The sequence below is a fragment of the Lipotes vexillifer genome, unplaced genomic scaffold, assembly GCF_000442215.2.
Source record: "Lipotes vexillifer unplaced genomic scaffold, Lipotes_vexillifer_v1.1 scaffold325, whole genome shotgun sequence".
Classification (NCBI taxonomy): Eukaryota; Metazoa; Chordata; class Mammalia; order Artiodactyla; family Lipotidae; genus Lipotes; species Lipotes vexillifer.
This window is the reverse complement of record NW_006799313.1, coordinates 959,654-975,907: the sequence shown is the minus strand read 5'-3', so window position 1 is coordinate 975,907 and position 16,254 is coordinate 959,654. Positions and strand designations below refer to the sequence as shown.

Genomic DNA, 16,254 nt, shown 5'->3' with positions numbered 1-16,254 from the left:
TTAAAACAGTGACAGTTCTAATGCCTTTACTTTTATAAACTTTTGATATACTAGGGAATACCATATTTCCTAAATTCTTGTGTGCACATTTCTTCCACATTTAATGCTGCTTTAATCAAGTTATTTCTTATTTATGTGTACATTTAGTTTCTTTTTTTCCCCTCTGAAAACCTTTTATTTAACTCAATGGCATTTTAGAATTGGGAAAATAAGATAATAACCATCATAAGTTGAACAAATAATTATTGCCAAGCACAGCTCAATGTGCTTTGCAAATTATCGTCTAATTTGTAGTTGCACAACTCTCTAAGTAAGGTATGTATACAAAAAGTGACTGAGGCCTTCACTGGTGGTGCATTGGTTAAGAACCTGCCTGCCAATGCAGAGGACAGGGGTTTAAGACCTGGTCCGGGAAGATCCCACATGATGTGGAGCAACAAAGCCCGTGTGCCACAACTACTGAGCCTGCACTCTAGAGCCCACGAGCCACAACTACTGAAGCCCGCGTGCCTAGAGCCCATGGTCTGCAACAAGATAAGCCACCGCAATGAGAAGCCTGCACATCACAACGAAGAGTAGCCCCCACTCACCGCAACTAGAGAAAGCCTGCGCGCAGCAACAAAGACCCAGTGCAGCCAAAAATAAATAAATAAACAAAATTTTTTTAAAAAGTGAAGCAAAATATTTTGCTCAAAGTTTTACAGCTAGTAGAGCTGCTAACCCCCAAACTTATGCTCTTAGCACTATGCTATATTGTCTCCTGCAATAAAATATAAGAGCTAGAAAGTTTCTAGCTCTTTAAAACAGTGAATTCAACTCTTCCTCTTAGTGTGATGTGTGAGGAAGCTAATGTCCAGAGGAGTTAAGTATCTGCCCAAGGCCACCAACTAACTGATGTTAAAAGCTGGGGCTTGAATCTAAACTGCACCATTTAGAGTAGCCTATGCTTAACTTTCTCTGACTGTGGTTGGAGTTATCATGCTAACAGAAGTTCCACATCATCTGTGATTCATCTGTACTCCATAGCTTTCAACATTTAAAAAAATGATTTATTATATATATGTATATTTTCTCTTCTCTTTCAGGTTCCTTGTCAGATCCTGCAAATATTGCTGGCTTAAGTCATTTTTGTGAACATATGCTATTTTTAGGAACAAAGAAATACCCTAAAGAAAATGAATACAGCCAGTTTCTCAGTGAGCATGCAGGAAGTTCAAATGCCTTTACTAGTGGAGAGCATACCAATTACTATTTTGATGTTTCTCATGAACACCTAGAAGGCGCCCTAGACAGGTAATGCTGAAAATACCCTATGAATTATCCACCTTTGTTCACTTATCATGTTAATAATAATAATTAATATTTTTACAAAGATGTCTTCACAGCTTTATAGCTTAACAAAAGATATTTTAACCAGTATTTCCCCCCTCTGGATTTTATAAAAAAGAAAATAATGAATGATGTCATATATTTACTTTGTGGTAGAGGAAAAATAATGGCATGACTTTAAGCCAGACTTTAAGCCTACAAAATATTGTATTGACTTATAAAATTCTCACCAGGCCTTCCCATTCTAACTGGTATTACATATGAAGCATGTGATGAAGAATAAACTGTAATAATGTCATGGATCTCCTTTCAACCATACTCCTGTTCCAGAATGCTAGAACTTAAATATTCTGTTCTCCTTTAGTTCCTCAATCCTCAAGGATACTTAGTGGATACAGAATGTTTTGACCTGCTGTTTCAGCCCTGGGGACATTTTGTGAAAGTATTTTCTGGAGCAAGCTCCGTTAGGCTATTTTAATTTCTTGGTCAATTTTCTATACAACTAACAGTATATAATTTTTTATCATATCAGTGATTTGATTCATCGTTCAAAGTGTAATTTTTCCCGTGGTGAATTTTTACAGTTTTCTGTGTTACCAAGAAGGTGTAATTCTGCAGCCTTTTGATGGGTCTATAATGAAGTTTGACTTCACAGTTTTAGTAATTCTCAGCTTTAATTGCTTACTTATATTAATAGTCATTTTTTTTCAAACCTAATAGTTTGAATTTATTCTGTAGCACAAAGAACATTAACAGAACAAGGGCATGGGTTCAGGATACAGGACTGGGTCGGAGTAGCCTGTTTCTTATTTATTCTAGCTTATGTTTCAGTCTTCAGGCAGCAGCTTTGAGGTGTAATCATATTTTGTATGTATTCCCAGAAGACTTCCGTTAATGAGTTCCCTGGGATCATACACTGAATTTAATTTCCTGCTTTACAAATGCTTCACCAGATGTTCATATAATAGATCTCTGTTTGATGGAGGATGTCTGTTAACTTGGATCAGAGTAAAAAAACCACATATAGAGCATCTTTCAAAAATATTGATTATACTGTGTCAGAATCATGACCCTTTATGTGGACTTGTCCAGCTATGGTATGTAGTTATTAGGCACTTTTCCCAGCCTGAACTGAGGTAGGTAAAAGTGGTTATATGTCTAGAACTATCTGTTTCCATATATCTTTGATTATAGGCTCTGGATAGATGGAGTTTCCCTTTGGATTGGTATGTGTAAAGTACTTAGCACGGGATTGTATTCACTATGTGCTTAAAATAATATCAAGTAATGGTAACAGTCTTTTTGACGGCTGGACTATGAGGTGCAGTTGCTGAGATGTTTATAAACCCAGGAGTCTCTTAGGCCCACTGAGTAGTAGTCGCATTCAGACAGAGCCTCTTCTCCTGGCTTCATCTGAATTCTGGACGTTGTTTTTTTATAAGATGGGGTCTAAAGTTTCTTAAGAAGACTTATTACTATATGAAACCATGATTTAAATTGTAACCTGATATAGGAGAGTTAATTTATTAACTAAAGGAATCTTAGTTCAGCTTTGGTACTACTATTAAAGAATAGCCTCAAGAAAAGCATAATGGTTACTTATGTTAAAGTTACATGCCATGTTATTTGCTGAACCACTGCTTATTAAATTTTTAAAATTCTCTTAATATTTCATAAAAGCCCATAATTATGTCTTAGTCAAACTACTGTGTCATAGGTTTTTCACTCCATTATTTTTTCTACTAATTAAAGTTTGTTTCCTTTTCTTTATACAAAGGAAAAATATTCAGATAGAGCCTTTTAAAACTAGGTCACTTAGTGTGTCCTAAAATGCCTGAGTCTTAGTGAAATTGCACTTAAAACTGTAAATTTAAGATTTATTGCCTAAGAACCATCACCTGCCTTTTCCTTTCTTGGAGAATTAGGCATATACAACAGGGATTTTCATAGACATGCCGAATTGTAAATCTTAAATACATTGCTTCTGTCTCATAAGTCTGCCCTGACTTTTTGTTGTTGTATTGTGCTTTATAATAAGAAATATATATTTGGTCTTTGTCCCTGGTCCTGGCCCATAGCTCCTAAAACCCCTGGAATTTCCTAAATGATGAGAGCCAAAGTTGCTTTTTGTTATTTTAATGAAGTGACTTTGGGGAAGTCCCTTGGTAATCTGAGGTTGGGGGCTGGTTGCCAGGGGGGCCAGCCCTGTGATTAAGGGTTGGAACTTTCAGTCCAGGGGCTAGAGATTGACTTCAGTCACCAGTGATCAGTGATTTACCCAATCCTGACGAGGTTTGGAGAACCTACAGCTTGGTGAACACATGGAGATTTGGGGAGGGTGGCCTGCCTAGAGGGCATGGCAGCTCCATACCCTTCCCACATACCTTGCCTTATGCATCTCTTTCATCTGGCTGTTCCTGAATCATATCCTTGTATAATAAATCCAGTAATTTAGTAAGTAAAACATATCTCTGAGTCCTGTAAGCTAATCTAGGAAATTAATCAAACCCGAGGAGGAGGTCGTGGGAACCTCTGATCTACAGCCAGTTGGTCAGAAGCCCAGGTGACAAGCTGGACTTGCAATTGGTGTTTGAAGTTGGGGGCAGTCTTGTAGGACCTCTGAGATCTGATGATACCAGTACTGAGTTGAATTTTAGGCCACTCAGCTGGTGTCGGAGAATTGCTTGGTGGTGTGGTAACAACACATGGGAATTGTCAGAATCAGAGGTGTTAATCTTTTTATATCTTCACTAATCATTTAACATATCTGGGGTAGAGTTCTCTGAATTTACATATGTATGATATTATAGTTTTCTTCTGTTACTTAGAACTTATATTCCTTTTTTCTTAGTAGCAATGGTAGTTTTTTCTTATTCTGTAGAATTCATATTTCCTAAGTTTCAAACATATTTTTTAAACATATTTTTAAAAGACCACTTAAAATAACAGCTTTCAAATTGTTAATTATGTTTCTTACCCTTAGGTTTGCACAGTTTTTCCTGTGCCCCTTGTTTGATGAGAGTTGCAAAGACAGAGAGGTAAATGCAGTTGATTCAGAACATGAGAAGAATGTGATGAATGATGCTTGGAGACTCTTTCAGTTGGAAAAAGCTACAGGGAATCCCAAACACCCCTTCAGCAAATTTGGAACAGGTTTGTCAGCTGCGGCTCTAATGCATCCATTCTCCTTGACCTCATTTAAACCATGGCTCCTTTGCCCAGTATTGTATTTTACAGTTCAGGATAGAAGATGGCAGAACTCCTTGTTCCCACCTACCCTGTTGTTCATAAACTCAGAGTCTGGAGCTGATAAATGGTTGTTACATCAGTGTTACTCCTTGGTATTTCTTAAACCATGCCCCTACACATATGTTATCTGGCAGGTCCCTATGTAGGCACCTATATTTGTGATTTGTGACCTAAGAAGAGGTTAAAGCTTAGGTATGTGAGCTTCATGGAGAAGGTGATAGTTTTTTGAGAAGAAGAGTGACCAAATATGAAGCAAGTTTGTTGGATAACAAGGTGATAGAATTGAATTTAGATTTTAGAAATAGTAAGAATGAAGTGGTAATAATCCCTTTAACAGATGAGTAACATTTTGGCTAGTAGTTCAAAAAGAAGGATGTCAACAGGAGTTGGGCCCTTGGCATTGGATATTTTTTTTAATTGAGGTGTAGTTGATGTACAATATTATGTAATTTTCAGGTGTACAACAGAGTGATTCTGGCATTGGACTTTGTACGTAATACGTGGAATGATATTCTCAAAATTGTAGTAACAGTGACCTAAGCAGTTATTTAGCCTTCTAGAGGTTACTCTGGCCATCCCATACAAATAGGGGTCTGACTGTTTAAGGAACAGAGCAGTTAGAGCTGTGAATAGATATTTTTAAAAAATATTTATTTATTTATTTGGCTGCGTCGGGTCTTAGTTGTAGCACGTGGGATCTTTTAGTTGTGGCATGTGGGATCTTTAGTTGCAGCATGCAGGATCTTTTAGTTGCAGCATGCAAACTTTTAGTTGTGGCATGTGGGATCTAGTTCACTGACCAGGGATTGAACCCAGGTCCCCTGCATTGGGAGCTTGGAGTCTTAGCCAGGGGACCACCAGGGAAGTCCCTGTGAGTAGATATTAACCAGCATTTCAAAGGGAGGAGATAATAGATCTCTTTATTCTGAATAAATAGAATGCTCACTTCAAGGCTTGTTGAACCCCCCTGCTCCCACCACCTCCACCTGTACTATCTACAGGTAGTTGCATAGTGTCTGCTCCGGGCATGACTATAGAAGACACACAGGTCCCTGCTCTCAAAGTGCTGCAACATGCTGGTAGGAGATTGGAGGTGGGGAGTAACAGGGAGTAGAATAAAATAAATGTAGAGATTCTTGATTTTACAATTGTACCCTTTTTCTTCATTCAGTTTTTCATTAAAAAGTACATTTAATTTAAATATTTAAATGATACAAAAGTTTTTTTTTTTTAAAGCAAAAACAAAAAGTTGCCCTTTTCTTCATCTACTCTTGCCATTACCACTTCACCAGATGTAATCATTGTTAAAGGTTGCTGTGGGGGCTTCCCTGGTGGCGCAGTGGTTGAGAGTCCGCCTGCCGATGCAGGGGACGCGGGTTTGTGCCCCGGTCCGAGAAGATCCCACATGCTGCAGAGCGGTTGGGTCCGTGAGCCATGGCCGCTGAGCCTGCGCATCCGGAGCCTGTGCTCCGTAACGGGAGAGGCCACAACAGTGAGAGGCCCGCGTACTGCAAAAAAAAAAAAGATTGCTGTGATTTTAAAATACTGCTTTAGGGATTATGAAATAGCATAAAAATAATAGATTGTTTAGTGTACTTAAAATTTATGCTTATTACATAAGTTAATTTGGGGGACTTTTAAAAAAAGACTATAGGGCTTCCCTGGTGGCACAGTGGTTGAGAGTCCGCCTGCCGATGCAGGGGACACGGGTTCGTGCCCTGGTCCGGTGCGGGAGGATCCCGCGTGCCGCAGAGCAGCTGGGCTCGTGAGCCGTGGCCGTTGAGCCTGCGCGTCCGGAGCCTGTGCTCCACAACGGGAGAGGCCGCGGCAGTGAGAGGCCCGCGTACTGAAAAAAAATAAAAAATAAAAAATGATCTTCCTTATAAATATGTATGTTTGATCTACTTTATTGTGTTTATCTTTTCTCTTTTCTTTGTTTTTTACATAATGGGTAAGTGAGTCTTTTCAGTTGATCATTTAAGAAGACTTGATATGTTGGTTGGTGAGACTGACGCATGGGTTTCAAGGCTGACTCTGCCATTTATTTGAAAATGACACTGAGCAAGTCTGAAAACCTTGCTAAAGAAAAAAAAAAAAAAAAAAAATTGTAACTAGAAGCAGTGATACTGTATTCTTTAGACATATTTGGCACCCTGTGACAGCATCACTGCTAAGGTGAATATTGTGGTCTCTAAAATGTCTACGTAATGATTAATTATCTGAAAAGTGGCTTTCGTAGAGGACATCAGCATACATGGTATATCAAGAGGGACTGAGTTTTAAAAACCAAATTTCAAATTACTACATCCAAATGAGTGTTGTCCTTTAAATAGTCCCTTTGGCAGGTTAGATACCTCCACCAACAATGCTGCTATTGTGCAGAGCGTGTTAGAGCTCCTCTTTGGGAGTTGCCTTCTTTTAAATAGTCTCACTGGTGATAAATCACAATCAGTATAATCAGGAAGCAGCCACAGATCTTCCAGAAATAAATCCACTGAATAAGGTGAGCAGTATTACCTCTGGTCACAAACAAGAAACAATCTTAAAATGTCCTAGAAGAAGGTTTCGGGAGTGATGGGCAAAGAAAAACATTGAATGAGGTCAGTTACGTAGAGGTGGAGTTTAAGAGCATATTTCTTTTTTAACCACTGACAAGGCTAGGCAGTTAGCAAAATATGAGGTAATATAAACAGCTAAGAGGTGAGTTAGCCAGACTCAGTTCAAAAGTGCAGAAAATGTGATATAAGTAATGCAAATACCAAGTTACCTACTGATTTTAGAAATATAAACTAACCTTGAACTTTTTGGAGTAGACGTTATGTCGATTGTTAAGGTCACAGACAAGTTTGAAAGTATGATGAAAGCTGTACACCCTTACCTTAGAAATTACACACGTATAAAATTTTGCAAAAGTTATTCTTGCAGAAGAATCCTTGTCAGAAATTCATACTTAATTTACTTCTATTACTTTTTAGTAACTTCAGATGTTTCTGTGAATGTGGGCCATTTTGTCCATCAAGGGATTATGATTTATTATTTTAACATTAATATTTAAAATATTATTTTAATAATATTATTGTTATTTAATATCAGGAAAAGCTGGGTATTTTTAAATGAACAAAAACCAAGCGTTGTGTTCTGTATTTTTAAGAAAACCTTACCATAAAATGTTAGTTCTTAACAGTACTTTTTCTTTATATAACCCACAGTAAGAAGCATATTTTACTCAGAGCACATATATGCGTGTTTGTGTAAGCAACTGAAACAAAAGTTTTACCAAACAATATCTTTCTTATATTTTCAGATGCAGTCTGGTACCCTCTGTTATATTGTTTCTTTTAAAAAAAATTCTGGTCTGCCAATACATTAAATTTATTTCAGCACAATCGAGTGGGTCCCAACCTACAGTTTAAGTAATTCAGAGTGATAGGCAGTCATTTCATAGGCAGTGATAGACCCAGGAAAAGCATTTGATAAAACTCCTTCATGAACAAAACAACAAAACACTCATTCATGAACAAAACAACAAAAAACGCTTTTTTTTTTTAACAAAAAACTCTTGAGTTGATAACAACCTATGCCAGACATCATGATTAATTCTGAAGTTTCAAAGGGATTTCTGTTGAAAGACAAAAACAAAACAAGAATACCCTCTAATCAATGTTTTGTTCAGTTGTGCCGTAGGTACTAGTCATTGCAGGAAGTTAAGGGAAAAAAACATGGTAAGTAAGAGGTTGAAAGGAAGCAAAAGGAAACTTTCCTTATTTCCATATGATTGTATAAAAAATTTAAGAACTCTTCAGATCAGTCATTAAAAATAAGATTATTCACCAGCATTGCCAAAAGAAGAGAAACACTAACATTGCATTCTTGTATCAATAGTAATCAGAAAAATGCTACAGGAAAAAATATTTCATTTACAATATAAAAATATCTATAAGGTATTTAGAAATAACTCTAACAGAAGAGCAAGAAATATATAATGGATATAAAAGAATGCCTGAGTAGGGCTTCCCTGGTGGTGCAGTGGTTAAGAATCCGCCTGCCAATACAGGGGACACAGGTTCGAGCCCTCGTCCAGGAGCATCCCACGTGCCATGGAGCAACTAAGCCCGTGTGCCGCAACTACTGAGGCTGCATTCTAGAGCCCTCCAGCCACAGCTACTGAGCCCACATGCCACAACAACAGAAGCCTGTGTGCCTACAGCCCGTGCTCCACAAGAGAAGCCACTGCAATGAGAAGCCCGCACACCACAATGAAGAGTAGCCCCCGCTCACAACTAGAGAAAAGCCCACACACAGCAACAAAGACCCAATGCAGCCAAAAATAAATAAATAAAATAAATTAAAAAAAAAAAAAGCTTGAGTAAACAGGAAGATAAACCATGTCCATGAATGGGTAAACTCAACATTACTCAGTTATTTCACCCCTAATTTATCTAAATTCAGTGTAGTGCCGTTTGAAAGCCCTAGAAATTTTTATTTTATAATTTTATAATCTGATTATAAAATTAATAAGAAAGAGTAAAGGGCCAAGAATAGCTAAGATAATTTTGAAGAACAACAAAGAAGGCACTACTTCTACCAGATATCAAAATTTTAGTTGTTACAGTAGTGGAACTGGTGCAAAGATACCTGAAGATAACAGTAGAATAGATTGTAGACCCTGGAAGCATATCTGCAAGTGTATGGAAACTTGACATAAGACAGAGGTACATTACGAATGAGTAGGTAAAGGATGGACCTTTCAATAACTGGTGTAGTGGCAATTATCTATGTAGAAATAAGTAAAATTAGATCTCATCTCATACCATGCACAAAACTAACTTCCAGGTTGATTGGACCTAATTATAGAAAGAAAACTTTATACAACTTTTAGAAGAAAATATGCGAGAATTTTAAAAAATCTTAAGATAGGAAAAGCGTTCTCAAGCACACATAGCACAAACCATATTTTTAGAGGTAAAGATAAGCCATAGATTTAAAGATAAATTTGACTTCATTAAAACTTAACATTTCTGTTCAATAGAAACACAAAAACAAAAGACAAGCACATACCCAGTGAAGATATTTGCAAAGCATATGGCAGATAAGAACTTCTATAAGTAAATAAGTAAAAGATAAAACAGCTCACTAGAGAAATAGGCAAAGGCTGTTTTGAGTCATTTACTTTGTTTCAAAGTCATTTTTGTAGATATTATGTGCTAAATCTGTCTCCACACACACACGTCTTCATTGACTCCATGTGTGATCCTCCTAGCCTCAGACTTCAGCCAGGAATCCCACCTCCCACTAGCATATTCCTATGTGATATAAAGTTTTGTCCTCTGAAGGTGGGCTGTGCTGAGGTTGCATCTTTGCTGTACCACTGAATGGCTGAGAGAGACTCTGGGCCAGTTTCTTAGCTTCTGTAAGCCTCAGTTTCCTCCCATGTCAGGTTGGTGTGAGGATTAAAAGAGGTTGTGCATGTGAAGTGGTTAGCCAAAAGTCTGGCCATAAAGGTGCTCAGTAAATGATAGTAGCCTCCGTAATAACAATATAATAGAGGATCAGTAGCTGTGAAAGACAGCAAAACTTTGAAAGGGTCTTTGCCATGAAGTTGTGAGGGGCAGCCAGGGCTGCTTGAAGAGTCAGTGGGTTTGATGAACTGACTGTTGGGCAGTGTTATTAGAGAAGTGTTGTTCTTCTGTTCTGTTTTTAGGCTGAACCAGTGGTTGGTGACCACATTCCCTTTGCCCCTTCATTTATCACTCACATATGCCTTTAGTTTTAGTTCCATAGTTCCTGATAAATTATATGTCTTTTCTCTGCCCTGTTGCCTTTAAAGATTTTTTTTCTCTGCATCTCCATGGAATAAAAGCAGAAGCACTTGAATTTTTAAAAGTAGTTTGGAACAGGAAAGGGAAAACTTAGTTCTGGTTATTCATTAGTGATCTGTGTCTCTAATCATAACCCCACAGACACTGTGGGAGCAACTGGGTTTAGTCAGCTGAGAAGGGAATAAAAGAAGGAAGTCAGGATGTGGGTGAGGGAAACAAAACAGGCACTCCTTGATAGAATGAAAGGCAAAGTGGGAGAGTGCCTGGAAATAGAGGGTGGAGCTGTATTTAGATATGGGTGATGTTTTTCTTTCTTAATTGTTATGTGACAGTTATGTTTTGTAGCATGTACCACAGGATCATAAGAATCTGAATAGGGTGTCATAAATGTGCTCAGATTATCTCTCTTTCTCTCTCAGTTGACAAGTAATTTTTTAAAGGTCCTCTACATGTAAAGTGCATTAGAAAATGCAAAGAAGTATAATCAATGTCTTTGCACTGAAGATGTTTCTGGTTTAGTCGGAGAGGCAAGTCAAACCCAGGATTTCACTGGAGTATAATCTCAGATTTGATTTTCCAGGATCATAATCTCTTCTCTCTTTTTTCCTCCTTGCTAATTTTTACTGAGTGCTGTACTAAGCACTTTGCCTGGATTATTTAACTCAGTTCTCACAATATCCCCAGTAGGTACGTGCTGTTATTATTTCTCTCTTATAGATGAGTGAACTAAGGCTTCAGAGAAGGTAATTAAATTGCTTAGGGTCACTCAGCTTTTTGAATGCTGGAGCCAGGTCTGGTGCTTTTAACTACTGTTCTACCTGCTTTAGGTTTGCCTAGAATTAAATTCTCCAGGATCTCAGAGGAGATGCAAATTGAATTTTCCTGAAGGTTGGGTAGGATTTTCTTAAGTAGAGGAAGAGCCACTCAAGAAGAAAAGGAACAATATTTATTGTATGAGTATTAAGTGCCACACACTGGGTAGGTGTTTTACCTAATATAATTTCACTTTAACCACGATACTGAAATTTTCATCATCCCATTTGACAGATGCCAAAACTAATACTGACAGAATAATTAGACCAAAGTTTCATAGCCTTGTGGGGAATACAGGGAGGAGGGAGAGAGGGAGGGTGGTAGCAGAAGTGTCTGTGTAGGTTATGGGATTCAATATCAAATCAGTCTGAACTCTTAAGCCTATGTTCTTTGTGATAATGTTAGGTTGACCCCCAAAACCATGACAAGAAGCAAAGACCAAAGAGTGAGCCCTTGGCTGTTATTGGCCATAATAAAGGATGCTTTTTTAGGAAGGAGTAGGAAAGTGGATTAGGACCAAAAAAAATATTGTGAAATATGAACCCGAAGGTAGTTGAACATCTCTTGACCCTGGGATGATGATAATGACACAAAAAATTAGACCCCAATAAAAGTTAATCATTTACTTTTTTCTCCCTTTCCTCCCTCCATGCCTTCCTCTTCTTAACTGAAGAATTTACAATGTACGAAAGTAGACAAAATACTATAACGAACCCTGTGTATACATCACTTTGCCCCTGGCCAGTCCTGTCTGACCTGCATTCTCAGTCACCCCCTCGTATTATTTTGAAAAGATCCCAGACATATCATTTCACTCACATATATTTCAATATATGTCTCTAAAGATAATGACTTTTAAAAAACATGGTAAAAGTACCATTATCATTAATATCATCAACTATGCAGGTAGTGTTCAAATTTCTAGTTGTCTCATAAAAGTCATGATTTTAAAAGGTTTAGTTGAATAAAGATCCACATAAGTGTCAAATGTTAGTGATTAATGTGTCTTTAAAATTTTTAGTCTACAGGTTCATTCTTCATCTCTCTCCTCTGCTCCCTCCCTTTGACCCCCTGGAATTTATTTATTGAAGAATCAGGATATTTATTGTGTAGAACTTTTCACAGCCTAGCTTTTGCTGATTGCATTGCCAACAGTGTAGTTTAACATATTCCTCTGTCTTCTGTATTTCCACAAATTGGCAGTTGGATATAGAGGCTTGATCAGATTCATGTTTGTCTTTTTTGGGGGAGGACTTCACAGGTGGTGATATGTTCTTTCCTCAGGGGCATATAATGTCTAGTTTTCTGTTTATGATGTTGCAACCATCCTCGATGCATCATCTCTCTAATTCTAATTCTATTGTTTTTTCTCATATTGATTTGCTTGAATACTAGTATAAAAAGAAAATCTCTTTTTCTACTTTTGCCTACACAGTGGTACAATTATAGGAAAGGCAAGACAAATGTTTGATTCATTCCCTTTATTTACCAGTTTTCAAAATATTGAGTTGGTTCCCTAGCATCCTCGAATGATGACTAATTTGTTTTTTTAGTATCATGATAAACTCATAGATATAAAAATATTTGATACGTTTCAGCCCGCTTAGTCATTTATTATTCTCCAAAATTTCCCCTGGCTTTTGTTAGTTTTTTTTTTTTTTTCCTTGCTAGGAAATGTGTCTATGGAAAACTAAAAATTTACTGAAAACTACAAGTGTACAGGTGCTTTATTATGGCATTTAAGAGGCTTTCACTTCAAGTCCCCTTTTCTTTTGTAACTCCCATCTTGTACTTACATGTACTTACCCAGCTGCAGGAAAATTGTCCTTTTTAATTTTTTAGGAAAATTTATGTATCTCCAAAGGCTTTGGTCTCTTCCAGGATTTTTAGAAGATTGCTATAGCAAGAAGAAAGAGCTTAAAAAGAAAAAAAGGTTATAATAACTGTAGATATATTAACCTAACCTTCAGAATCTCGGGTTTTCAGAGAACAATTAAAAGTTTCATGGTTATAACTATCAAATGACTTTTCCCTGAGAACCTTATGAGACATACAGTTGGAGCCAGCTTTGATTTCTAAAACACATTTCTAAAACTTCAAACTGAGTCCTTCCTACAGAGTATAAGAAATATTTGGCTAGCTTTAGAATTTTCCAGGAAAATATATTCTATTTACTTGAAAATTAGCACTCATATACATTAGTACTGAGTTTGTAAGCTTTTTTAAAAATAGAATTTATAGTTCTTATAATGAAAATATAAAATAAAATTTACTGAGCTTACAATTTACAAAACCGTCTTCATATCCATTATCACTTTCCGTAAACTTCACAGCAACCCAAGTTCCTATTAAGTAATTATTGTCTGACAGATGCTGTGCTGAGCCTTAACACAGATTATTCATTTAATCCTCATGGCAATCCTGTGAGGTTGGTTCTCTTATTATTCTTATTTACCAATAAGGAAACTGGGGCTTAGAGAAGTTAAGAAACTTGTCTCGACAGCTAGTAAACGAAGGAGTCAGGGATTGACCCTTGCTTTTCACAATGGGGCATGTACCCATATTACCCCCATTTTACAGATAAAATAAATGACCCCTTGGAGATATTTGTAGACTTTTCCAAGGTTGCTTAATTAGTCGATGATGGAGTCAGGATGGGAAACCCTGAATCTCCCAACTGCCAAGCCAGTGCTCTCTCCTGGCAGGCCCAGAGCCGAAGGTCCCAGTGGGTCAGCAACCCTGACATCCTCAAGCCTCTGCTGGAGCTCACTCTTACAGTGAGAGAGCCAGAAAGGTAGGATTCAAGATTTTTGTAGCAGCATTTTAATTTGATATAAATGACCCACCTGAATTAGTGTTAAATTAGGACAGTATATGTCTAGAGACTGAACTGGTATTTGTTATTCCAGCCATATTCACATTGTTCTCCACATATGGATTCTTAGGTAGAGGAAAGTCATCTGGACCATTTACTGAGCTTTCTTCCCTACTTTGGTGGAACGGTTTCTGTGCTGTACTCAGAAGCCAGGAATCCCTCCTACAATTCAAATCATAAAGGAAGTAGATACTGTTTATTGCCTATTTTCTGCTGTACATCAAGTATTATATTAAATTCTGTAACATTTTTACAGAATTTATTATTTATCATAAAAGAGATCAGTATAAAAGCATTTGCCAGATCATTCTTTACACACTACTTAAAGAAACAGAACGTGACTAATACAATTTGAGCATCTGTTGTACACTTTGAGCATACAGTTTGAGCATCTGTTGTACACTTCTCCAATTGCATTTTTCTCCCTGCTCCCGGGAGATAACCACTATCTTAAGTTTGGTGATTGTCACTCCCGTGCTTTTTTTTATAAAACATTGCTAAGTCATGCATTTATTTCTAAGCAATATGTTGTATAGTTTTTTTAGTTTTATAAAAATGGTATTTTATTATTATTTATCTACCACTTGTGTTTTTTCATTCAGTGGTATATTTGTAAGGATTATCCATATTAGAGAGTGTGCCTCTGATAAGTTTTTTTAATATATAAATAAATAAATTAATTAATTAATTTATGGCTGCGTTGGGTCTTCGTTGCTGCACGCAGGCTTTCTTTAGTTGCATCGAGTGGAGGCTACTCTTCGTTGTGGTGTGTGGGCTTCTCATTGCGGTGTTTTCTCTTGTTGCAGAGCACAGGCTCCAGGCACGTGGGCTTCAGTAGTTGTGGCACGCGGGCTCAGTAGTTGTGGCACGCAGACTCTAGAGTGCAGGCTCAGTAGTCGTGGCGCATGGGCTTAGTTGCTCCGTGGCATGTGGGATCTTTCTGGACCAGGGCTCAAACCTGTGTCCCCTGCCTTGGCAGGCGGATTCTTAACCACTGAGCCACCAGGGAAGCCCCCTCTGATAAGTTTTTTATTTTTATTTTTTGCTGCTATCTGAAAAATTTATTGAATGCATGTAATATTCTTTATCCATTTTCCTGTTGACGAACCATTGCTGCTATAAGCATTCTTATACATGTTTCCTTGTACACAGTTCTCTAGGGTTCTAGGAGTGGAATTCTGGGAGTGGAATTACTGTATATTAGGATATGTACATCTTTTAGATTAAACAGATATTGCCAAATTGTTTCCTATAGTGGTTGATCTAGTTTGCACTCCCTCATGCAGCGTCTGAGTTCTCATTTCACCGTCACCACAACACTTGGTGTCATCAGATATTCTATTCTGTTTATTGGTTGTTAAATATTAGTCTTATGCTTTTTTACATCTTTTTTCTTTTTTTAATTTGGTGTTATATAAGTCTACCAATGTCAGGACAACAGATTGAGCTTAAGAGAAGTAGGGTGACTTGTTCAAGGTCATGCAGCCAGAAGACATTTGACCCTGGATTTGATGATAGCTCTGCCAACACCAAAGCCAGTGCTTGTTCCTCTGCACCTCCCTACCTGGGGATGATGGCACTGATAGCAACGGAGTCTACTCAGTAATTTAAGGACTAATTATGGAATTCTGTGCATTATGTCCTGCTTTTCCTTCTATTTCCTCAACTAACTTTCTTGAGAACTTCCACTATAGCTAGCTTTCTTGTTTTTAAAAAACTTTAAAAAAATTGTTATAAAAGGGCTAATAAACTTAATAACAAGCCTGACTCTTTGGCCCATTTTTACCTAATGTTCATGTTTTTTCTGTCATTGTATTAAGAGCTGACTATCCTGACCCCAAGAGAGTAATAGTGGAGAACTTTTTCCTCTTTCTGATTCAGGAGCTTCTAAGGATACAAGACTGCCATTCTGGGCTATGTTCCCAAACAGAACACAGTTTCCTTGTGTCATCATATATTAGAAAGCCTAAAAGCATCTAGGTAGCAAATAAATGAATATGTAGATTCACAGAATGATATCTATTTGTGGCTAAAAGCCACTTTTCAGAACAAAAGTGATTGGGCCTCTGTTTAGAAGTTTGGCCAGAGATACAGAATCACTAGATTTTTGTACCTTAGGTAGGTCAGGTTGCTGTTGACAGAGTGCCTCCTTTGGCTCGTTTTTTTTTT

At 37.4% G+C, this 16,254-nt stretch overlaps 1 protein-coding gene across 2 annotated transcripts in view; it reads left to right on the top strand.

Moving 5' to 3' along the window:
• The window catches only part of IDE (insulin degrading enzyme), a 121,000-nt gene that overhangs the window by 38,774 nt on the left and 65,972 nt on the right, over positions 1 to 16,254 (top strand). For both annotated transcript variants that reach the window (XM_007471559.1, XM_007471560.1), the window contains exons 3-4: positions 1,086 to 1,293; positions 4,313 to 4,482. In XM_007471559.1, the coding sequence (XP_007471621.1) occupies positions 1,086 to 1,293; positions 4,313 to 4,482 (378 nt within the window). The remainder of the gene's footprint in view (positions 1 to 1,085; positions 1,294 to 4,312; positions 4,483 to 16,254) is intronic.